This window comes from Ranitomeya variabilis, chromosome 4 (genome assembly GCF_051348905.1).
Source record: "Ranitomeya variabilis isolate aRanVar5 chromosome 4, aRanVar5.hap1, whole genome shotgun sequence".
NCBI lineage: Eukaryota > Metazoa > Chordata > Amphibia > Anura > Dendrobatidae > Ranitomeya > Ranitomeya variabilis.
In genome coordinates, this window is record NC_135235.1 from 744,706,879 (window position 1) to 744,732,798 (window position 25,920).

Consider the following 25,920-nt stretch of genomic DNA (forward strand, 5'->3'; position numbering starts at 1 on the left):
CAGAGCTTTCATTCACCCCCCACATCCGATCACTGGTTCGCTCTTCTGATCTGCACCTCAAAAACATTTCTAGAATTCGACCCTTTCTTACTTTCAACTCTGCAAAAACTCTTACTGTTTCTCTTATTCATTCTCGTCTGGACTATTGTAATTCTCTACTAATCAGCCTCCTTCTTACCAAACTCTCCCCGCTCCAATCTGTCCTGAATGCTGCAGCCACGATTATATTCCTCACCAATCGTTATACCGGTGCCTCTACCTTGTGCCAGTCATTACACTGGTTACCCATCCACTCCAGAATCCAGTACAAAACTATTACCCTCATCCACAAAGCACTCCATGGCTCAGCACCACCCTACTTCTCCTCCCTCGTCTTAGTCTACCACCCTACCCATGTCCTCCGTTCTGCTAATGACCTGAGGTTAGCATCCTCAATAATCAGAACCTCCCACTCCAGTCTCCAAGACTTTTCATGTGCTGCGCCAATTCTTTGGAATGCACTACCCAGGTTAATATGATTAATCCTAAATCCCCACAGTTTTAAGCATGCCCTAAAAACACATTTCTTCAGATTGGCCTACCACCTCAACATATTAACCTAACTATCCCTGTGTTGCCCATTCAAAAAATTTTTTTTTTTAAATCAAAAACTTTTTATTGAAGAAAGCAGAAAGGATAACATTACATAAATAAGCATGCATTCATTAGAGTACAAATAATAATACTTTCCCCATTTTTTAATAAATGTAAATACACCAAACACATCCCTCCCCCCTCCAATAACAAGAAAACCTCCCCCAACCTCCTTCCCCCCCGTTACTCTCCTATAATCCTTATCCATGTATTACAAGGTTGTACACTCTTTTATAACCCTAATATCCTATTTTTGATGAGTTCTGTGGAAGCCAATCCGGGAAAGTCCAACCAGCCCCCTCAGATATTCTCGTAGTGGTTCATCTTGCCTCTTTTCATGTATACACTTCGCTCCATAAGGATTACAACATTAACTCTATTTACAAATTCCTTCCTAGTAGGAGGATTTTCATCTAACCAGTGCAATGTGATAGTCTTCCTTGCAACATAAAGCAGTCTGGCTATTGCTAGCCTACCCCATTCATCCGACGCCACCTCCTCTACATGTCCTAAAATACACGTCAATGGATCTCGAGTAATAGTTGCTTCCGTCACTCTTTCCACTAAATTTAGGACCACAATCCAAAATGCCTGTAATCTTGGAGCCCATTCAAAATTTTTAACAATAATCAGGTTCCTCGCATCATGTTTTCATACGCTTTATGCCATTAATAGCACTCTGTGTCTGAACTGCTACACATTTAGGCTCTTAACTGGTTCATGCAGCTTTACATGAAAACCCGATTCTTACACTTTGGCTGGTCCAAACAACGAAAGCAATTGTTACCATCCACCTCTCGTGTCTCCCCTTTTCCTCATAGTTTATAAGCTTGCGAGCAGCAGGGCCCTCACTCCTCCTGGTATCTGTTTTGATCTATGTGTTTATTGCTATGCTGTAATGTCTATTGTCTGTACAAGTACCCTCTAAAATGTAAACTGCTGCGTAATATGTCGGCGCTATAGAAATACAATTATTTTTATTATTATTATAGGATGGGGGACAAATACCAAGCTGGGGGAGAATATACCAGACTGGGGGACATATACAAGGCTGGGGGAGAATATACCAGACTGGGGGAGCATATACAAGGCTGGGGGAGCATATACAAGGCTGGGGGAGCATATATCAGGAGGGGGGAGCGTATATCAGGCTGGCGGAGCAAATTCCAGGCTGGGGGGAGCATATACCAGGTTGGGGGAGAATATACCAGGATGGGGGAGCATATACCAGGCTGGGAAGAGCATATACCAAGCTAGGGGGAGCATATACCAGGCTGGAGGAGCATATAGAAGGATGTTGGACCATATATCAGGACTAGCTATTGAACCCGTTCTACTCCCGGGTTGTATTTTTATTGGTACATTTTTGTTCTATGTTAAAAGGAACCCGTCACCAGAAATAACGTTGTTAACCTGCAGATATGAAGTCAATATGCAGGTTAACAGTGTTATTATGCTGCCTGGTGCCCGCATGCAGGAGGGGATAAAATGATCTTTATTCTTAGCAGTATGGTCATTTCAAAAAAGTTTGCTGCATCAAGATGTTTATTCTTCCCAAGGGACCTCATACAACTCATCACGTAAAGCAGGGTATCAATAATCAATGGTGTCCAGAAGGTATAGAGAAACACCTTTGTACATAGAAGAACTTCATATGCTGCCATGTCACGTCTCACCATGACTACTCTGTAATGTTCTTGTACTGGCATCATCCTGCACTGTCACTTTTCTAACCAGCCTTCGCAATATAGTCCATGGTTGCGCTGGTGGAGATGCTGCACTAAATTCACACGGTCACTTAGTTCATTGTGTAAGAGTCAAATTAGCCAATCTGTTATTACCAGAGTTAAGTGGTTACTTTGTTTTGAGTAGATTATTACCGGACCCTACTTCTAAATCCTTTCCTGACCTGCCTACATATTTCTTGTTGACATCAAAACGGTTTGGCTTCTCACTTGACTGTTCTTCCAGGACCGGTACGGCTGCTAGACATTCACCATATAATTACAGTAAAATCTATGACTTCTCTGCATTTAGTGGTCACTACTCACCTGGGTAGTCATATGTAGGAATCTCCTCTTTACACCGCTCATCACCCCTCACATATGTCTCTGTAGTATTAATATGGGTCAGATCTTCACCCTGAAACAAATATTGTAAAAGTCACAGACAGATGGAGAAGTCACATCTATGATCAGCTCTAATCCTGCCATCTCCACCGTTCTCATTACACAAGTATAAAACATATAATACTGGTGGATAAAACAAGACTGAGCACAAGACCTTCACAGCCGTCTACAAATCATAGGGGAGATCTCATGACACCTTCTCTCCATCTACCTGATGATCCTGAGGAACATTGGGATCTTCCTGTTTACAGTCATGTGGAAGAAAAGGAGGGGGACATCTCTCTGGTGTTGTCCTCTTACTGGATAGATCTGGAGGAAACACATACAGGGACTCAATTCATTCTGTACATACAGATAATTATAGGCCGTGTGTGTTTAGTCCTGTCTATTACCTGGTGATGTGAGGGGCTGGGGAACCTCCAACATGACGTCCTTGTACAGATCTTTGTGTCCTTCTAAATACTCCCAGTCCTCCATGGAGAAATAGACAGCGACATCCTGACACCTTATAGGAACCTGACACATACAATGATACCGTCATCCCCCCGATCCCTTCATAGTGTTACTGTATAATGTCCCAGCATTCCCAGCAGTGTCACCTCTCTAGTCAGCAGCTCAATCATCTTGTAGAGAAGTTCTAGGATCTTCTGGTCATTGATGTTCTCATGTTTTAGGGGTTGAGGTGAAGGCTTCGTTTTTGAGCTCAGGGGTCTTCCCCATCCCTCAGACACAGGGTCCTGACAGTGCTCACTAGAGGTCTTCTTCACTACTGTGTAATCCTGGTTACGGAGAGACATATTAATAAATCTCACTACAGACATTTCCAGAGTCCTCACCTCTCCAGTTCTGTCCATCTGTTATTCCCATCTATATATATAATTGTCTAAGGGGTACTTCCATCTTTCTGTCGGCAACCTCCATCACAGAAATCCCGCGTCGCTAATTGGTCTCGCCAGCTGCCTGTCATGGCTGCCGCAACCAATCAGCGATGGGCACAGTCCGATTAGTCCCTCCCTACTCCCCTGCAGTCAGTGCCGGGCGCCCGCTCCATACTCCCCTCCGGTCACCGCTCACACAGGGTTAATGCCAGCGGTAACGGACCGCATTATGCCGCGGGTAACCCCCTTCCGTTACCGCTGCTATTAACCCTGTGTGTCCCCAACTTTTTACTAATAGTAAAAAGATCTAATGTTAAAAATAATGAAAAAACAAAAAACCTGCTATTCTCACCTTCCGTCGTTCGACGATGCGCTCGTGCCTGCTGCCATCTTCCGTTCCCAGAGATGCATTGCGAAATTACCCAGAAGACTTAGCGGTCTCACGAGACCGCTAAGTCATCTGGGTAATTTCGCAATGCATCCTGGGAACGGAAGATGGCAGCAGCCGCGCGTGCATTGCCAAAGCTTCGCTGGATCCCGGCGGGTGAGTATTTTTTATTTTAATTATTTTTTTTTACAGGGATATGGTGCCCACACTGCTGTATACTACAAGGGCTGTGTTACATACTGCGTGGCTGCTATATACTACATGGGCAGTGTTATATACTGCGTGGGCAGTGCTATATATTACGTGGCCAGTGTTATAAACTGCGTGGGCTGTGCTATATATTACGTGGGCTGTGTTACATACTGCGTGGCTGCTATATACTACATGGGCAGTGTTATATACTGCGTGGCCTGTGCTATAAACTACGTCGCCTGTGTGCCTGTGTTATATACTGCGTGGCTGCTATATACTGCGTAGGCTGTGCTATATACTACGTGCCCTGTGTTATATACTACGTCACCTGTGTTAGATACTGCGTGGGCTGTGTTATATAGTACGTGGGCTGTGTTATATACTGCGTGGCCATTGTTATATACTGTGTGGCCTGTATTAACGCATCGGGTATTCTACAATATGTATGTATGTATGTATGTATATAGCTGCCACATAGTATATAGCACAGGCCACGTAGTATTCTAGAATACCCAATGCGTTAGAATCGGGACACCATCTACTAGATAATAATGATGTTGTAAAAAGAAGCCATGACATATCTGGAGAACTCCTGAAGGAGGTGCATTGATGAGGAGATGCTGCCATCTGCTGGCCAGCCAAAATCACGTGGAACCAAAGTATGCTGTAAAGTTTGTAGGGGGAGTGACCTTGTGTGCTTGACTGGATCAGGTGACGCACAGGAAAGACTTCCATGGTATAAAAGCCTTTCGCGCCCAACCACGAGGATATTTGGCACCAGAGAAGGGAGCGGGACAGACGTGCTCCAGAGACACCGCTGAGACCAGCGTGGCTGGCCTCAGCAGGGAGTCTTGGCTACCCAGATATTGGTAACCGTCTGGCAAGGTCTGGATGTCCCAGAAGATATCCCCAAAAATGGCCTACACTGGTCAGAGCCAGAAGCTGCTGCCTGCACTGGTCAAGTCTCAGGCCCGACTATGCCCGTCAAGAGCCAATGCCCAGTCCCCTCTGCAGTGCACCTGAGAGACTTCTGCTGATGGTCAAGCCGAGAAAACCCATGTGGAGACTGTAACAGGAGAAGCACGCCTGTGCTTGAGGAGGAACGGCGCGAGTGAACAGGACCGTCACATCCAGCTATCATCATTAGCGGGGTTGGCTGGGATTGGGGGAACAGGTTGGGAGGGGGCCGGTTGGTGTGCTAGTGGCTCAATGGGGTTTAATACACTATTTTAGGTCTCATACCCATTTGCGAGAAATACGGACGAGTGCAATTCGATAAAAAAAAAAAAATCGGACTGAACTCATACCAATGTTATTCAATGGTTGACATCTCAAATGCAATTTTTTCTCAGCTAAAATTGTATTGAGAAAAACAAAATCGCAGCATGCTGCAATTTGCTGCGTATCTGTGAGACTCGCCAATGTAAGTCAATGGATGCGAGAAAAAAACTCACAGCTTGACCCACGGTGAACTCTTGAGCGTGGGAAAAAGATCTGGCATTTTGCCACACTCCAGAGGTCATCCCAGTTCAGGCTGTGTGGCAGCGCAGCATCAATGACGGCATCGCTAATCACTGAAGTTGCCACTCGCCACCGTGCTGTGGCTTGATTCATACGTCCTTCGCAAAGATTAACCTGCCCAATTCCAGGCTTGCTGAAGCATCCCCAGATCATCACAGTTCCTCTACCAAATTTCACAGAGGGTGCAAGACACTGTGGCTTGTACGCCTCTCCAGATCTCCATCTAAAAAATAGATGACCAGGTGCTGGGCAAAGCTGAAAGTTAGACTTATCAGAGAAAGTTACCCTACTCCAGTCCTCTATGGTCCAATCCTTATGATCTTTGGCAAACTTCTGCCTGGCTCTCCTTTGCTTCTCATTGATGAAATGCTTTTTTCTAGCTTTACATGACTTGAGTCCTGCCTCTTGGAGCCTGTTACGAACTGTTCTTGCTGTGCACTTCACCCCAGCTGTCTTTTGCCATTCCTTTTGTAGGTCACTTGATGTCATCCTAAGGCTGAGTAACATTCAAATAAGATGACGGTCATCCTGGTCAGTGGAGAGTCGTTTTCACCCTCTGCCGGTCTGTAGATTTGCTGTCTCCAATGTCTACTGCTTGACCTTGTTGCAGTCTTAGAAATTTTAAGGATGGAGGCAACACGACGTTCACTGTGTTACTCTGCTAGTAAATTCAGAATTGAGCCCTTTTCCTCCCACAAGACTTTTCTTTTCAACTCCTTTGACATGGTTGTTATTTTTCATTCGTATTACTTTTGGGATATTACTAGCACTTGTTTTGCGTCCAGCTTGTCCTATTGCAATAGGATTGTGAACACCACAGCAGTGTTTTTTTATACTTTCCTTTGTTAAATAAGAATTGGTTCAGGTGATCATCTAATCAGAAGCACATTAAGTAGAATGAGGTGTACTCTGGTTGGAAATCAACTGACACTGGAATGGAATGGCTGTCAGACATGTACATATACATATACACACACACACTGCTCAAAAAAATAAAGGGAACACTTAACCAGCAGAATATAACTCCAAGTAAATCAAACTTCTGTGAAATCAAACTGTCCACTTAGTAGGCAACACTGTTTGAAAATCAATTTCACATGCTGTTGTGCAAATGGAATAGACGACAGATGGAAATTATTGGCAATTATCAAGACACACACAATAAAGGAGTGGTTCTGCAGTTGGGGACCACAGACCACATCTCAGTACCAATGCTTTCTGGCTGATGTTTTGGTCAATTTTGAGTGTTGCTGTGTCCGTCAGCATAGTGTTCAGAGGCTGGAGGCGCTACCAGGAGACAGGCCAGTAGACCATATGCTGGTGCGGTTGTCCCTGGGTTCCTCCTAATGCAGGACAATGTCAGACCTCATGTGGCTGGAGTGTGTCAGCAGTTCCTGCAAGATGAAGGCATTGAAGCTATGGACTGGCCCCCCATTTTCCAGACCTGAATCCGATTGAACACATCTGGGACATCATGTCTCGCACCATCCACTAACATTACGTTGCACCACATACTGTCCAGGAGTTGGTGGATACTTTAGTCTAGGTCTTGGAGGAGATCCTTCAGGAGACCATCCGCTGCCTCATCAGGAGCATGCCCAGGCATTGAAGGGAGATCATAAACACATGTGGAGGCCACACACACTACTGAGCATCATTTTCTTGTCTTGAGGCAATTCCACTGAAGTTGGATCAGCCTGTAACTTCATTTTCCACTTTGATTTTGAGCATCATTCCAACTCCAGACCTCCATGGGATATTAGTTGTGATTTACGTTGATCATTTTTAGGTTTTATTGTTCTCAACACATTCCACTATGTAATGATAAAGATTTACAGCTGGAATATTTCATTCAGTGATATATCTAGGATGTGGGATTTTAGTGTTCCCTTTGTTTTTTTGAGCAGTGTATATATGTGTGTGTGTGTGTGTGTGTGTGTGTTTTGACTAACATTTCCTTTGAAAACAATGTGTAAATGACATAGAGAATTGCTGTATGTAAAAGCTCATGTTAAAATCGCATTGCAATCGGATGTAAATCAGATGCTAGGTGTGAAAATTGCATTGTACTCGCATGACACTCGCATAGCACTCGTCAGTTTATTTGGTCCGGAAATCAGACCGTTCTTTTTCTCGCATATGGGTATGAGCCCTTAGGAAGAGACTTGTGGCCTAACGGGAAAACCCGGTGACCTCTGCTGGAACCAGAGATTTGAGTGATTTCAGTGAGAACTCATGTGGTGACTCCCAAGACTGGGCACACCATCTCTGTAAAAGGACTCTAACGTTAACTAGTGAAAGACTTTCTTGTTTATTCTAAACCTGTTTTTATTCCATCTACTTTTAAATTGCATAGCTACGAACACTACCGTAATTGTTTAAAAGTTACTGTTGTATATATATATAGCATTATATCAACCCTTGGCTGTTTCCACCTTGTGATCTCTGCTCGGTGCATCCAGACACCCGCCATACTTTTGGCGTATTCGGCAGGATTCAACATTCAGACACAGAGATGGCGGACCACTCTGTGACCAAGCCCAACAAAGGAAATATATCCTTGGGGGCTATGCTCAGCAACCTTCCAAGGTTCACAGGGAGCAGCGTGTCACTGTGGGACTGGGCAGAGGTGCTGAAAAGCATGCTGCGCATGTATCCCCTGACCCCTTCCATTCAGGCTGAGTTAACCCTCCTGACCATTGATGGGGAGGCCCGGCAGACGGTTATGTACCGCCCACCTAGGGATTGTGACACTGTGGAAAAGGTGATAAAAATCTTAGAGGATATGCATGGTGACACCAAGGACCTAAGGCACCTCCGCATGCAGTTGTTCCAGCGGTCCAAGGGGAAGTGAGACTATAGCTCAGTATGTTAATGCATTGCAGGAACTAATGGTCCATATCGCCTAGAAGACCCAAGACAGGCACTGAGGACTGGGCCCCTTGGATGAAGTGATGCGGGACCAACTCATTGCTGGACTGAAGGACTCCTCTCTGAAACAGATCTTATTGGAGCATTCACACCTGAATCCCAGTCTGGGTTTCCTTGAGGTAGGGCTCGAAGTTGCAGTCTCAGAGAGAGAGACCCCTGTTCTGATCGCCGTGGTCCAGAGTCATGAAGTGGTCACCCCTGAGTCAACACGCAATGAGCCTGACTGGGTGCGGGAGATACGTCATGAGATTTGTGACAGAGGTGAGCTGTGCAGCATAAAGGGGACCCTTGCTGCCAATCCTCCAGCTGATCACCCGAACTAATGTGAGAAGAGGTCAGAGCGGGGAAAGTTGCTCCTTCCGGACCACAACATGCCGCTAACGTAGCCCATCAGAGGAATGTGAGTGAGGGTGTTGGACCTGAGTTGGAAGGGGGCACATTTCAAGAAACTGTCCGAATCGAGAAAGGAGGAGACGGAGATGTCAGTTAAACTAATGCACCCCACGTGGAGCATACCATGGGGTTTTCGAGCCTCAGAGGGTGGAAGAGAGAATTCTGAGGATATTGTCTCTGAGAGACGCGTTACCTGGGCTGAATTCAATAGGCAACACATTCAGTGCTTGATGAACATGGGGTTTCATTTGACCACAATACTCAGGCATATTTCCAGAGCCATTTTCCCGAAGTTGCTTGCTCCAAAAAAGAACACACCATCCAACTGGTGGCGGCTAATCAACTGCCTATTCCAGTAGCAGGAGTAGTGCGGAAGTCTGTCCCGGTGTGCGGGAAGGATCTGGGCTGAAAAGAAATATTGTTGACAAAGGGGTCCGGAGGCGCAGAACCCACTGTAACCCTGGGCATGAATGTGCAAAAAGAGGAGGGACAATTCTTAGCTGAGGACCCTGATAAAAACAGTTGGGACATTTGCCACCCGTGACCCGGCAAGTAAAAATGATGTTCCAGTAACTAGTGTGAGTCAGCGAAATTCAGAAGTTACCCGCTGCCTCCCAGTTTCTTGGCAAAATTTTGATACCGTCCGAAGCCACAGTGACACTGCCAGTTGGACAGACTGTACTCACCATGCCAGTACTGGCCCATGTATCCTTAGAGGGTGCGGATGTCCATATTGAACCTATAGAGAGAGAAGAAGCGATCTCCAGATTATTGTTTGCCTGCACCCTGACCACTGTACAACAGGGACGAATACCTGTGCACTGTAGAAACGTAAATGGAGCAATTCTACAGTTGGTGCCCTGACAAGTGGCTCGAGTTTATATAATGCCAGAAGATCTCCCCGGAGCTGAAGCTATAGGACTGACACCTGTGGGAAGAGACTAATGGACCTTAGCGGTGTTGCTTGATAGTCAGGAAAACTGAAGTGAACCAGTGGCTGGACATCACCTCTTGGAACAGATGGAGGACAACCTCACAGTTTTACTCGAGGTAAGTTTGGCAGGTTGAACAGCTATTACAGCGATATCGAGGTGTTTGCACAGCATGAAGATGACTTTGGGTGCACCCATGCTGTTTTTCATGAGATCCCTACAGAAATCACTGCTCACATTTGAGACCGGTATCAGCAGGTCCCATCTCAGATGTACCAGGAGGTGAAAGAACTGTTGAACCACATACTGCGCAATGGCGTGATCCACAAGAGCCAGAGTCCCAGGGCGGCTCCCATCGTGTTCGGAAAAAAGATGGTACCTGTGAGTTTATGCGTGGACTGCAGGAGGCTGAACACGTGTACTGTATGGGACTTCTATCCCTTGTCCAGAATTGAGAAGTCCCTATCTGCATTAGGAAAAGCCAAATATTTTTCCTCACTTGATTTAGCCAGTGGCTACTGGCAAGTCCCAGTGGCTGAGAAGGACTGCCAGAAAACAGCCTTTGTCCTTCCTATGGGCCTTTTTGAGTTCAACTAGATGCCTTTCAGACTGACGAATGCACCAGGAACCTTTCAGCGGTTGACAGAAAGACATGAACTTTGATCTATCTGGATGACATAATCATTTATTCCGCCACATCTGAAGAATATCTCCACCAGCTGGAGCAAGTGCTGGAACGGCTTCAAAAACAAGGATTAAAAATAAAGCCCCAGAAGTGTCACTTATTCAAGTGGAAAATTGAACACTTGAGACTCACCTTGTCTAGTGAGGGAGTTTACCCCATCGCAGAGAAGATGGCTGCAGTACTGAAGTGGCCCACACCTACCTACCTAAGAAAACTGTGAGTGTTCCTAGTCTGGATACTACCGCAGTTTCATAAGGGACTTCGCCAAGATTGCGGTATCACTTAACGAGTTGTTGCGGGTACGGCTGGGGGAGCCAAACGTCAACCCTTTCAATGGGGACCATGACATGAGTTAGCATTTCAGGGATTGAAGATGGCATTGACAGATGCCCCAATCTTGGCAACCCTGACTTCTCACAGCCCTTCGTGCTGTACACCAATGGAAGCCTATAAGGACTGGGGGCACTATTGGCTCAGGTACAATAAGGAAGAGAGTGGGTTAACACGTATGCCAGTAGGTCACTGAGAGACACCAAGAATCTGGACAATTACAGTTCGTTCTAACTGAAGTTTCTGGTAGTATTTGTCGGGGTCAGAAATACCGGTGTGGATGGACAACAAGCCCCTGGCCTGTCTAGAAAATGCAAAGCTTGGAACTCTAGAACAGCGGTGGCTCGCAAGGACGTCTAAATACCAGTACAAGATCTCGTATCGGTCCCAGAATAAGCATGCAGATGCTTTGTCCCAAATCACCCAAGCTGGACCAAAGACAGACATAGATGAAGATCTTGAGGGTTATGAGATCCCGGATTTTAGGCAGTTTGCTGTGGCTGTAGTATCCGCTCAGGAGTCTAGAGAAGAGCCCAGACTCACCCAAATTCTTGGCCGCTCAAGGAACGAGTGGATACACCTACAAGAGTCCGAACTGGAGCTGGCAAGGCTGAGGAAGAGGGTCGCCCTGGTGCAAAGGCCTGATCAGGAAGCTAGGGCTGCTTTGCCCCCAATTATCCTGCAGATCTTGGACCAGTGAGAAAGGCTCTTCCTGAAAGATGGCCTGCTGTGCAGAAGGATTCAACTCCCTTGAGAATTCGATGTTACCTGGTGGCAAGTAGTGGCTTCAGAAGCACTGATAATGCAGCTGGCTAAAGAAGCTCATGAGAGGGGTGCCCACTTCGGTGTAGAGAAGACCTTAAGGTGGTTGCAACGACTGTTGAACTGGCCTTAATTGCGGCAGAAGGTCAAAGGAGTTTGCCAAATATGTCACCGGTGTGAGCTGAACAAACCTCGGACAAGGCTATCCGAACATCTGCGCCTTTGTAGGTTCTGATCGGAACTTCATACAATGGCTAAGGGTATTGCTTGGTGATAACTGATCACTTCACCAAGTTCGCAGTGGTGACTCACACCTTGGATCAAACAGCCGAAGCTGCAGTCAGAGCCATCTGTCAAGTTTTTCATTCGCATATATGGATGCCCTAAGCGAATTCCCTCCGACCAAGTGGCCTGCTTCCAGGGGCAAGTGATGGATGAACTGTATTGTATCTAAGGAATCGACAAATTGAGAACCTGGTTGAACAGAAGCTTCCAGAAGTGGAATATGCAAGTCAATCTCCAGTGTCAGGAGGACAACTTCAGCCAGGGGACCGTGTATTGGTGTAGACCAAACGACCTGGGAACAATCTGGATCATCATTGGGAGGCGGTGTCTGAGGTCACACAAAGCGGAGTCATAGAGGAAGAGGAAGAATGGCTTGCAGGGCCGATGAGTACACTGGATATCCATTGCCGCTCGCAAGTGTTAAAGAAAACAAACTTGGAGTCAATTTACCAGCTCCAGTGGCTGAGTCTCCAAGTATCCCAGATGCGCCTCTATAGGAAGAGCTCAGCTGGACTGAGCTGGCCAAGCCGGAATTCCCCCTAATTGTCTGGTACCACAAACAGCAGAAAACCAAGGAGTGCATTCAACTGTTGGCCGAACTCGGCATACCTGTGGAGAAAAGTCGAACTGAAAAGAATTCCACTCCCCCGAGGACTGGCGAGCAAAAAGAGGGGAGGAATGTAACAAGAAGCCATGACATATCTGGAGGACTCTTGCAGGAAGTACCATTGATGAGGAGAGGTTGCCATCTGTTGGCCAGCTGAAATCAAGTGGAACCAAAGTAAGCTTGAAGGTTTGAAGGGGAGTGACCTCATGTGCTGGACTGGATCAGGTGACCCACAGGAAAGACTTCCCTGCTATAAAAGCTCTGCACACCCATCCATGAGGAGATTTGGTGCCAGGGAAGGGAGCGGGCAGATTTGTTCCAGAGACGTCGCTGAGAACAGCGTTGCAGTCCTCAGCGGGGTGTCTACGCCACCCAGGTGTTGTTCACCGTCTGGCAAGGTCCAGATTCCCCAGAAGATATCCTGTTGTGAATTTGGTTTTTGGGCTCCCCCGGTGGTCACTGGTGGTACTGGACTTGTGTGCTTCACTTTCTCTGTTCACCTGTTTCCATCAGGATATGGGAGTATCCTATTTAGCCTTGCTGCTCAGTTATTCTAGTGCCGGCCATCAATGTAACCAGAGCCTTTCTGTTGCATGTTCCTGCTTCTAGACTACTATCAGCTAAGTTGGACTCTTAGTCCTAAGTTTGTTTTGCATTTTTGTTCCAGTTCACAGTTATGTTATTTTTCTGTAGCTGGAAGCTCTTGTGGGCCGAAATTGCCACTCCGGTGTCATGAGTTGACACATGAGTCTTAAAGTAATTTCGGGATGGTATTTTAATAGGGTTTTCAGCTGACCGTGAAGTTCCCTATTGTATCTTCTTGCTATCTAGTAAGCGGACCTCGCTTTGCTGAACCTACCTTCATACTGCGTATGTCTTTTCCTCTGAACTCACCGTCAATATATGTGGGGGGCTTCTGTCTCCTTTTTGGGGGAATTTCCCTAGAGGTAAGCCAGGTCTGTCTTTTCCTCTATTAGGGTTAGTTAGTCCTCCGGCTGGCGCTAGGCGTCTAGGGATAAAACGTAGGTACGCCACCCGGCCACTGTTAGTTGTGTGGTAGGTTTAGCTCACGGTCAGCTCGAGATTCCATCACCCAAGAGCTGTTCTGTTATTAATGTTCTCTGACGTTCCCTTGCCATTGGGAACCATGACAATATCCCCAAAAACAGCGTACACTGTTCAGAGCCAGAAGCTGCACTCTGTGCTGGTCAAGTCTCCGAGGCCCGACTACGCCTGTCAAGAGCTGATGCCCAGCCCTCTCCGCCTTGAGCGTGAGAGACTTCCACTGATGGTAAAGCCAAGAAGGCCCGTTTGGAGACTGCAACAGGAGAGGCACGCCTGCGATTGCGGAGGAAAGGTGCAAGAGGTGCTATCATCAACGATACCGGGGTCAGCTGGGATTAGGAGTACAGGTCGGGAGCGGGCCGATTGGTACATGGGAGGCTCAATGGGCTTTAACAGACTACATCAGGAAGAGACTTGCAGCCTAGCGGGAAAACCTGGTAACCCCCAGTAGGGCCAGAGCTTAGATTGAGAACTCACGTGGTGACTCCCAAGAACTAGGCACACCACCTTTTTGAAAAGGACACTAACGTTAACTAGTGAAAGACTTGGTTGTTTATTCTAAAAGTTTTATATTCCCTCTATGGTAAAAATTGCATAGCTACTATCACGAATTGTTTAAAAGTTACTGATTTATATAAATATCATTATATCAACCCCTGGATGTTTCCACCTCGTGATCTCTGCTTGTTGCATCCAGATACCTGCATTACAATGTAATTTGATGTCATCAGAATCTCTCACCTCTCCAGTAAGCTGGAAGAGGATCTCCAGGGTGAGCTGTAATATCCTCTCTGCCATCTTGCCTCCGTCCATATCCAATCTTAAAAGGTCAAGGCAGATTTTGCAGTAGATGTCAACGTAAATTATAAAATTTATCAGGAACCTGAATGGAAAGAAGGTGAGTTAGGATAATGTGTAGAGATGGTAGGTTAGTCTGAACAAGTGCGTTTTTAGGGCACGCTTAAAACTGTGGGGATTGGGGATTAATCGTATGCACCTGGGTAGTGCATTCAAAAGAAATGGCGCAGCACGTGAAAAGTCTTGGAGACGGAAGTGGAGCGGGAGGTTCTAATTATGGAGGATGCTAACCTCAGGTCATTAGCAGAACTGCCACCTGAAGTAGACGGAACTATTCCATTGAAACGCGTTGTGGAAATATTAAATGAAGACTTTTTAATACCAGCTGAACTGTGTTGCTTGCGCTCCATATGACCGCTCCATTTTTACTTCATCCAGTCTTATCCTCTTCTGAGGCATCTGGCCGGAGCTGCAGCGTGCTATATGCACTAAAAAACTCCCATCACCAGCTTGGCACTCCTGTGAAGCCGCCTATTCTGACTCTGTTCATTAACGGAGGGCACAATAAGGGTGGTAGACTGAGATGAGGGAGGAGATGTAGGGTGGTGCCTAGCCATGGAGTGCTTTGGGGAGGAGGGTAATAAGTTTGTATTGGATTCTGGAGTGGATGGGTAACCAGTGTAATGACTGTCACAAGGTAGAGGCATCAGTGTAATGATTGGTGAGGAATATGATCCTGGCTGCAGCATTCAAGACAGATTGGAGAGGGGAGAGTTTGGTAAGAGGGAGATCGATTAGTAGAGAGTTACAATAGTCCAGACAAGAATGAATAAGAGCAACAGTGAGAGTTTTTGCAGAGTCGAAAGTAAGAAAGGGTCGAATTCTATAAATTCTTCAACCTATCACTAATTTCCGGCACCTTCCCTTCTGCTTTCAAACATATCACAATCACGCCTATCCTTAAAAAGCCAACTCTCGATCCAACTGCTATGTCCTGCTATCGCCCAATATTGATGCTCCCATTCGCTTCCAAACTCCTGGAGCAGCACGTCCACGCTGAACTTTCCTCCCACCTCTCATCTAACTTGCTCTTTGACAATCTACAATCTGGTTTCCGCCCCCATCATTCAACTGAGACAGTCCTGACCAAAATTACTAACGTCCTACTTACAGCCAAAGCTAACGGACATTACTCTATACTCTTCCTTCTAGACCTGTCCTCTGCTTTCGAGACAGTTGACCACTGCCTCCTACTACAAATCCTCTCCTCCTTTGGCATCAAAGACCTCGCCCTATCCTGGATCTCCTCATACCTTTCCAACCGCACATTCAGCGTCTCACACTCCCACTCAACCTTCTCATCCCACCCTCTCTCTGTTGGAGTCCTCCAAGGCTCTGTCCTAGGACCCTTACTCTTCTCAATCTATACACTTGACCTGGGACAACTCATAATGTCCCATGGATTCCAGTACCACCTTTATGCTGATGACACTCAGATCTACCTCTCTGGCCCTGATGTCACCTCTCTGCTGTCCAGAATCCGGGAATGTCTATCAGCCATATCCTCCTTCTTCTTCTCTTGCTTCCTCAAACTCAATGTGGACAAATCTGAACTCATCATCTTTCCTCCAGCTCATAGATCTTCCATACCTGACCTATCTATCGCAATTAACGACATCATGCTTTTCCCCCATACCGGAAGTCCTCTGCCTCAGAGTAACCCTTGACTCTGCTCTGTCCTTCAAACTGCACATCCAAGCTCTTTCCACCTCCTGTCGCCTCCAGCTCAAAAGTATCTCCAGAATCCGTCCTTTCCTCAAAAGTTAATCTACTAAAATGCTTGTGCATGCCCTCATCATCTCCCGCTTCGACTACTGCAACATACTTTCTCCCTGCTAACACCCTTGCACCTCTCCAGTCCATCCTTAAGTCTGCTGCCCAACGAATTAATCTCTTTCCTCACTACTCCTCCACTTCCCCCTTTGCAAATCTCTTCACTGGTTCCCATTCCCTCAGCGTATCCAGTTGAAATAACCAATACTGACCTAGAAAGGCATCCATAGCCTGTCTCCTCCATATATCTCTGTACTAATCTCCCAATATCTTCCCTCACGTAATCTCCGGTCCTCCCAAGACCTACTTCTCTCCTCCACACTTATTCGCTCCTCACTCAACTGCCTCCAAGACATCTCCAGAATATCCCCCATCCTCTGGAATTCTTTGCCTTAACACGTCCGACTATCAAACACACTTGGATCCTTCAGACAGAACCTGAAAACCCAACTCTTCAGGAAAGCTTACAGCCTGCACTGACCCCGCTGCCTACTCACCACTACTGGAGCTACTGCCTCACCAACACCGGAGCTCCTGCAACCCTCGACCTACTGCCTCCTTCCCCATCATCCTGTAGAATGTAAGCCCGCAAGGGCAGGGTCCTTGCCCCTCTGTACCAGTCTGTAATTGTTAGTGTGATTACTGTAAGTGACAACTGTAATTTGTATGTAACCCCTTCTCATGTACAACACCAAGGAATCAATGGTGCTACATCAATACAAAATAATAATAGGTGCAGATAACAAGAGCGAGCCAGTGATCGGATGTGGGGGGGTGAATGAAAGCTCGGAATCAAGTATGACCCCAAGACAGCGGGCATGTTGCTGGGGAGTAATGGTGGAACCACACAAGAAAATGGCAATGTCGGGCATAGGTACATTAGTACAGGGAGGAAACACAAGGAGTTCAGTTTTTGACAGGTTTAGTTTTAGATAGAGGGAGGATATGATGTTAGAGAATGTGGTGTTTTCTGAAAAGGCAGGCAAGATATCAAGAGAAGAAGAATATAATTGGGTGTCATCAGCATAGAGATGGTACTGGAAACCAAATCTACTGATTGTTTGACCAATAGGGGCAGTATACAAAGAGAAGAAGAGAAGGCCTAAAACCGATCCTTAACCCCTTCACCCCCGGAGCTTTTTCCGTTTTTCGCTCCCCTCCTTCCCAGAGCCATAACTTTTTTATTTTTCCGTCAATATGGCCATCTGAGGGCTTATTTTTTGCGGGACGAGATGTACTTTTGAACGATACCATTGGTTTTACCATGCCGTGTAACAGAAAACGGGAAAAAAATTCCAAGTGTGATGAAATTGCAAAAAAAGTGCAATCTCACACTTGTTTTTTGTTTGGCTTTTTTGCTAGGTTCCCCAAATGCTAAAACTGACCTGCCATTATGATTCTCCAGGTCATTACGAGTTCATAGACACCTAACATGTCTAGGTTATTTTTTATCTAAGTGGTGAAAAAAAATTCCAAAGTTTGCTAAAAAAAAAAAAAAAAAAAATTGTGCGATTTTCCGATACCCGTAGCGTCTCCAATTTTCATGATCTGGGGTCGGGTGAGGGCTTATTTTTTGCGTGCCGAGCTGGCGTTTTTATTGATACCATTTTGGTGTAGATACGTTCTTTTGATCGCCCGTTATTGCATTTTAATGCAATGTTGCGGCGACCAAAAAACGTAATTTTGGCGTTTTGATTTTTTTTCTCGCTACGCCATTTTGCGGTCAGGTTAATCCTTTGTTTTTATTGATAGATCGGGCGATTCTGAACGCGGCGATACCAAATGTGTGTAGGTTTGATTTTTTTTTTTTATTATTTTATTTTGATTGGGGCGAAAGGGGGGTGATTTGAACCTTTATATATTTTTTTTTTTTATATTTTTAAACACTTTTTTTTCTTAATTTTGGCATGCTTCAATAGCCTCTATAGGAGGCTAGAAGCATGCACAACTCGATCGGCTCTGCTACATAGAGGTGAAATACAGATCACCTCTATGTAGCAGAAATGGTCGTGTACTTTGAGCGCCGACCACAGGGTGGCGCTCAAAGCATTCGGCAATCAACAACCATAGAGGTCTCAAGGAGACCTCTGGTTGTTATGGCGATGCACCGCTGACCCCCGATCATGTGACGGGGGTCAGCAGTGCGAGCACTTCCGGCCGCGCGGCCGGGAGCGCTAGTTAAATGCCGCTGTCAGCGCTCGACGGCGGCATTTAACTAGTTAATGGGCGCGAGCGGATCGCGATTCCGCTCGCGCTCATTGCGCGCACATGTCAGCTGTACAAAACAGCTGACATGTCGCGGCTTTAAGGTGGGCTCAGCGCCGGAGCCCACCTTAAAGCAGGGGATCTGCCAGCTGACGTACTATTCCGTCAGCTGGCAGAAAGGGGTTAAGGAACCCTAACAGTAAGGGGAAGATGAGAGGAGGAGGAGCCAGCAAAATGTACAGTGAAGGAGCGGTCAGAGAGATAGGAGGAGAACCAGGAGAGAAAAGTGTCCTTGAGGCCGATGGAGCGGAGCATAGTGAGGAGGAGCTAATGATCCACAGCAGTAGCGTAGCTACCAGGGGGGCAGAGGGTGCGGTCGCCCCGAGCTCAGAGGGGGCCCACCTGGAGCCTCGCTACCCTTAACTACATTAGCCTGCTGTGCACGCCAATATAGTTGAGCTCTGCGATAGAGCAGGGACAGAATCTCCCTGCACTGCCGCGGTCTGTCCTGTAGAGGAGCATGTACCTTGGGACGCTGGGTGCCGGCACTGTACCTGCTGCCTCCAGCATACTGCAGACATGCACACATTACCGGCTGTGTGGTGTCTGCTGAAGAGACTTCAGGACGCTGCTTCTTCCCTGAGCCCTGCATACAGGAGCAGGACAGGAGATAGGACGACGTAGGAGCTCAGGCTGCAGGGGGCTGGAGGTGACTGCACTGTGCAGTGAGGAGGAGGCAGGACACTGCTCCCCTCCTGACATGTCCCTGAGGTTTCTTGCATCCGTTTTGCTCTGTCTCTGTCAGTCTCTCTGTCTCGCTCACTCTCAGTCTCACTCTCTATCTTGCTCTCTCAGTCTCGCTCTATCTAGCTCTGTCTCGCTCTCTCTCAGTCTCTGAGTCTGTCTCTCAGGGTCAGTCTCTCTGTGTCTGTCAGTCTCTGTCTCAGTTTTTGTCTCTCTCTCTGTTTGTCTCTCAGTCTCTGTCTCTTGTCAGTCTCTCTCTGTCTCAGTCTTTGTCTCGCTCTCTCTCTCAGTTTGTCTCTCAGTCTCTGTCTCTCTCAGTCCCTGTCTCTGTCAGTCTCTCTGTCACTCTCTGGCAGTCTCTCTTTGGCCCAGTCTTTGTCTCCCTCTCAGTTTGTCTCGCTCTCTCTCTGTCTCGCTCTCAGTCTCTGTCAGTCTCTCCGTCTCTCTGTCTGTCTCTCTGTCATTCTCTCTCTGTCAGTCTCTCTTCAGTCTCTGTCTCTTTGTCTCTCTGTCTCTCTCAGTCAAGGTTTCGCCCTCTGTCTCGCTCTCTGTGTCTCTGTCTTAGTCTCTCTCTGAGTCTGTCTCTCTCAGTCTCTGTCACTCTCAGTCTCTGTCACTCTGGCAGTCTCTCTGTCTCTGTCTCACTCTCTCAGTTTGTCTCAGTCTCACTCTCTCTCTGTCTTGCTCTCTCTCAGTCTCGATCTCAGTCTCTGTGTCAGTCTCTCTGTCTCTGTTAGTCTCTCTCTGTCTCAGTCTCTCTCTGCCTCAGTCTCTCTCTGTCTCTCTCTGACTGTCTCTGTCTCTTAGTCTGTTTCTGTCTCTCTGTCAGTCTCTTTCTCGCTCTCTCTTTCTCTCTGTCTATCTCTCTGTCTCTCAGAGAGAGAGAGAGAGACAGAGAGAGACTCTCTCTTGTAATGTGGTCCTGTAGCTGGGGTCAGGGTCCTAGCAGTCCAGTGTGTGTGATCTCATATCAGTAAATGCAAGGTAACAAACATGAAAATGCCATTTATATAAACAATAAGAATCCCCATAAAGTTGGGGACAAATATACTGTATATGATGAAGAGCCAAATAGAATAAAAATGGGAACAGCCAGTAGTTGAGTATAGATAATCACAATCACATATAGATGCATATGTATACTCAGTCTGAATAACATGGCCCGCAAATGGGGAGAAGGGAAAAAAAGAAGAGATGACATACAGGGGGGTGCACTTTCTTCTTTCATTGTGTGATATTTTATCTCCCCCCTTTCTTCTGCTTTCCTCTTTCTTTCCATTCACCTCTTTAGGGTCTTGTCCAGACAAGAGTATTCCTTTTAGGGTTACCTGGATTCATTCAGGGACCTATTCCCATATGATGGACTCTATGCGCATTTAGTCTACGTTCACATTAGCGTTCGGCGCCGCAGCGTCGCCGCATGCGTCATGCGCCCCTATATTTAACATGGGGGCGCATGGACATGCGTTGTGCTGCGTTTTGCGACGCATGCGTTTTTTTGGCCGCAACTTCGCAAGCGTTGGGCGCAGATAACGCAGCAAGTTGCATTTTTTTTTGCGTCCAACTTTCGGCAAAAAAGGACGCATGCGTCGCAAAACGCAGCGTTTTAGCGTGCGTTTTGTTGCGTTTTTGTTTGCGTTGTGCGTTGCGTCGCCGACGCTGCGGCGCACAACGCAAATGTGAACGTAGCCTTAGTTGTTTTTATTTTCTGCAATTTGCAGCCCACAGAAAGGGACAGAGACCAGAATCCAAGGGAGATACAACGTGGGGGCTAATGCGGGGGCCATTATACATTTTCGATTACAGCAGGATCATCTGCTGAGGTTCCCCTTATACCCATGATTAAAGTGTGCCACCATAGTTGTAATCAAGGGTTAGGGGCCCACTCAGATGGTTCGCCCCCCCTGAGCTGAACCCTTAGCTACGCCTCTGATCCACAGTGTCGAATGCTGCAGAGAGATCCAAGAGAATTAGCATGGAGCAGTGACCATTAGATTTAGCTGTTAGGCCATGTGCACACGTTCAGCATTTTTCGCGTTTTTTTCGCTATAAAAACGTGATAAAAATGCGAAAAAAACGCTAACGTATGCCTCCTATTATTTACAGTGTATTCCGCATTTGTGCAAATGTTGCATTTTTTTCCGCGAAAAAATCGCATCGCGGAAAAAAAAGCAACATGTTCATAAAAAATGCGGAATTGCGGGGATTCCGCACACCTAGGAGTGCATTGATCTGCTTACTTCCCGCACGGGGCTGTGCACACCATGCGGGAAGTAAGCAGATCATGTGCGGTTGGTACCCAGGGTGGAGGAGAGGAGACTCTCCTCCACGGACTGGGCACCATATAATTGGTAAAAAAAAAAGAATTAAAATAAAAAATAGTCATATACTCACCCTCGAAGTGTTCCCGCCTCTCAGCGCTGCATGCTCTCTCTTCCGTTCCTATAGATGCTCTGTGTGAAGGACCTGCGATGACGTCGCAGTCTTGTGATTGGTCGCGAGACCGCTCATGTGACCGCTCACGTGACCGTGACGTCACTGAAGGTCCTGCACGCACCATCTATAGGAACAGACGCCGCTGAGGAGATCGGCTGTCTGCTGGTGAGTATAACGATTTTTTTTATTTTTTTATTATTTTTAAACATTCTATCTTTTACAATAGATGCTGCATAGGCAGCATCTATAGTAAAAAGTTGGTCACACTTGTCAAACACTGTGTTTGACAAGTGTCACCGACCTGTCAGTTTTCCAAGCGATGCTACAGATCGCTTGGAAAACTTTAGCATTCTGCAAGCTAATTTCGCTTGCAAAATGCTAAAAAAAACGCGAAAAAAACGGGGAAAAAAAACGCAAAAAAAAAAAAAAAATGCGGATTTCTTGCAGAAAATTTTCGGTTTTCTTCAGGAAATTTCTGCAAGAAATCCTGACATGTGCCCTTAGTAGATTAGTAGATCATTAGAGACTTTAGTGAGGGCAGTTTCGGTAGAGTGCAAAGAGCGGAAACCAGATTGTAGAGGGCTGAGAAGAGAGTTATCTGAGAGATAGCGGATAAGACGGGAGTGGACCAGGCGTTCGAGGAGTTTAGAGATGAAGGGAAGATTAGAGATAGGTCTATAGTTAGCAGCACAGTTTTGGTCGAGAATTTTTTAAAGTAATGGATGTATGATGGTGTTAGTGCTAGCGGAACGCACCAAATTATAAGAGAGAAGGTATAAGGTGCGTTCGCAGCCCAGGGTCCACCGTGCAGAGATGGAACCTGCTGCTGAGTAATGACGGACTATATTACGGTACAATGAGGATACACACATGGGTTAACTTCACTCTGTGTGAAGGAACCCTGTTGCGTCACAGGGCCGCAGTACCACACAAAGAGCGTATGCAAGGAATCACAGAACTCTATCCCAGGACACAGGATTAGAGTTCGTGTAGACCTCTTGCGCTCGACACCACAATTGGGGTCTCAGAATAACTGAAAAAGTAACTTAAATGCACAAGAGTGCGTACTGTGCCACTCTGGCGGATGCCACTAACCACCCAGACTTGGGTAAGGAAAGCGCTCTAATAGCGCACGGCGCCACACTGGTGGTCACAGCAATTTAGATGCTGTTTTGTGTGTTATTGTGCTGATAGCTCAGTCGGGCCCTAGATAGCAGACATCTACCTTATGCGAGCAGTCATACACAAGGGAGGGAATGTTTAAAGAATGACTTGCACTCATCAACACACACATTTTCAAATGTACACTAGCGCATGGCCGTGCGGTCATGCGAACCTTTTATAACTGCAGCAAGTACAGGACCTTCCCAGAAGGACCAATGGGAGGCTGCCACAGAAGTTGAGCACCTTCAGGACCTTCCTAGAGGACCAATGGGATTTGCTGCAGTATCTAAGCATGTGACCCTTGATCTCTAAAGAGAGATCTTACCCTGGGCATGCTCAGTATGTGAAAAGCAGGACTTAGTCCCAGAAAGACCTGCTCGCTGCTGAACATTGCTGGCTACAAGGACAGAGCCTGGAAGGGCAGTAGTAACTAGTTGTCCAGTATCAGCCTGAGCTAGACGCAGGGACCGACGTCTCTGCTGAGCAGGCTCCACAGCAGCTGGAGAAGAATGGGAGACCATAGCAGAGATGGTTCGAGATTCCCCCTGTGCAGAGGTGGGAACTTGACACCTAATAGATGGCATGCTTAAATGAGGGAAAGATACCAGAAGAGAGAGAGAGGTTGAATATTTTTGTTAGATGAGGGAGGACAGCAGGGGAAAGGGACTGGAGGAGATGTGACGGAATGGGGTCACTGGTGCAAGTGGTCAGGCGAGAAGATGCAAGGAGCCTGATTACTTCTTCATCTGTGACTGGTTCAAAGTCAGAGAGTGAGCTAGATGCAATGGGGGAGGGAAGACATTGCATAGTATGAGGGGATTGGAAGATCATTTCCTGTCCGATATTATCAATTTTTGCTTTGAAATAATTGGGCAGATCGTCAGCACAGAGATCCATTGTTGGGGCCTGCACTCTTGGGTTGAGTAGAGAATGAAACGTGTCAGAGACGTTTCGGGTTATTGGATAGTAAGGTGATGAAGGTGTTGAAATAGGCTTGTTTGGAGAGGTGAAGGGCAGTGTTGTACGTTTTAAGCATAAACTTATAATGGATGAAAGCTTTGGGTAGATTGGATTTTCTCCACAGACGTTCACCGCACCTGGAGCACCGCTGCAGGAAACGTGTTTGCTGCGTGTGCCAGGGTTGTCGCCATCTGTGCCGTATTGTTCTATGTATAGGAGATGCATCTTCATCCAGGGCACTTTGCAGGGTTTCATTGTAATGCTTCAGTGCAGATTTAGGACATATGAGGGAGGAGATAGGGGCCAGTGATAACTGCAAGTTCTTCATAAGTTTCTGAGTGTTAATGGCCTGTATATCTCTATAAGTGTAGAAAGTGGAGGTGACCTGAGTGGGGTGGCAGTTCTTAATGGAGAAAGAAAGAAGGTTGTGGTCAGAGAGCGGGAGAGGGGAGTTTGTGAAATTATCCACTGCGCAAAGTCGGTAGAAAACCAAATCGAGGGAGTTTCCGTCTTCATGTGTTGGAGAGTAAGTAAGCTGTGAAAGGCTGAAAGAGGAGGTTAGAGATAAAAGGTGAGAAGCAGATGGGGAGAGGGGAAAAGCAATGGGGATGTTGAATTCACCCATAATGATGGTGGGGATGTCATAGGATAGAAAATGTGGAAGCCAGGTGGCAAAGTGATCCAGGAACTGATGAGAGGGGCTGGGAGGACGATACACCACCGCCACTCGCATGGAGAAAGGGATGTAGAATCGGACAGCATGGACCTCAAAAGAAGGGAAGACAAGTGAGGGTACCTGCGGGATAAACTGGAAAGTACATTTGGGTGATAGGAGCAGACAAACGCCTCCACCTGCTCTGTCGTCTGATCTTGGGGTCTGAGAGAAGTCTAGCCCACCATATGAGAGAGCAGCAGCGGTGGTGTCTGACTGCTGGATCCAGGTTTCAGTAAGGACCAGAAGGTTAAGAGAATTAGAATATGTATCTCTATGTACCAGTACAAGAAGTTGTGTGCTTGAATCACCAGGGCCCAAATGTGAAGAAAAGTGAAGAATGAGTTAATTACAGCACAGAGATGCCGGCCTTCCCCCAGAGTTAGAGAAGGAACTAGTGAGCACTAAACAAAACACAGTGAGCTGGAGAGGAGGCGACTTACGGACACAGAGTGAGAGTGTGGACGCTGCCCTGAATGCCGGGACAGCTCCCCCAAATTGGGACTGTCCTGCTAGACGATTGGAAGCAATGAATAATGGGGCCTCCAGCACCGACCTCCACCCGCAGAGCCGCACTCCACATAGAGAATAATGGAGCCTCCAGCACCGACCTCCACCCACACTCCACATATACGGCTGTTCTGTGCATACAGGACCTGTGATGAGGTCACAGGAGGGGAGGTGTCAGGGTCACATGATGGGAGGGAAAGGGGTAGGAATCAGAGAAGATATATTGCTCTTCCCAATATGACATATAGACGTTTGCAATGAATGTGGATAATGTCGCCCCTCACTAAGGTGCCCTGTTTTTGTAGATAATAGGAGCCATTCAAAGAAAAATAATTATTTTGGAGCAGGATATTAATGGCTGTACCTAAAAATTCCTGCATTTCTGCTGAATAATTGCTATAGACCTTCAAGTGGTACCTCAATATTGATGCTGGAGTAAAGACTACATCACATCAAAGTGTGATAGATAGAAGCTGCACTGTTGATTTAGAATTATCCAGCAACTATAGGGCTTAAAATGGTTACAGGGCAGTCATAAGGAAGATGGGGAGAAACCTCTTGGCACCCTTGCTCTGAGAACACCCCCCCAAAGACAGACAGGTATTTAGGCACTGACTGGGTATCCACTTTTGCAAGCCGGGTGCCCAAGGTTTGAGGTCCTGGACTTGGACAAACCTAGTGTCGATCAAGTTAATCCCGCCCCACTGCCCAGAAAGGCAGAATTAACCATCGTATTTCTGCTCAGATGGATTTCAGTCTGCAGAAAAAATTGTGTCCTACCCACATAGGCGATATGTACACCCGGGATGCTAACCTCCCCGCAACCT

At 46.7% G+C, this 25,920-nt stretch overlaps 1 protein-coding gene across 2 annotated transcripts in view; it reads right to left on the reverse strand.

Annotated features, from left to right (window-relative positions):
* Positions 1-25,179, reverse strand: part of LOC143768048 (uncharacterized) — an 804,459-nt gene extending 779,280 nt beyond the window's left edge. The window contains exons 1-6 of one of the 2 annotated variants that reach the window (XM_077256706.1): positions 25,027-25,179; positions 14,473-14,614; positions 3,362-3,541; positions 3,155-3,278; positions 2,974-3,071; positions 2,685-2,775 (exon numbers count right to left, since the gene is read on the reverse strand). In XM_077256706.1, the coding sequence (XP_077112821.1) occupies positions 2,685-2,775; positions 2,974-3,071; positions 3,155-3,278; positions 3,362-3,541; positions 14,473-14,614; positions 25,027-25,166 (775 nt within the window). In that variant the 5' untranslated portion in view covers positions 25,167-25,179. Of the gene's footprint in view, positions 1-2,684; positions 2,776-2,973; positions 3,072-3,154; positions 3,279-3,361; positions 3,542-9,751; positions 9,805-14,472; positions 14,615-25,026 lie in introns of those variants that run through there. The other variant, XM_077256709.1, reaches the window with a different exon arrangement.
* Positions 25,180-25,920: the final 741 nt, after the last annotated feature.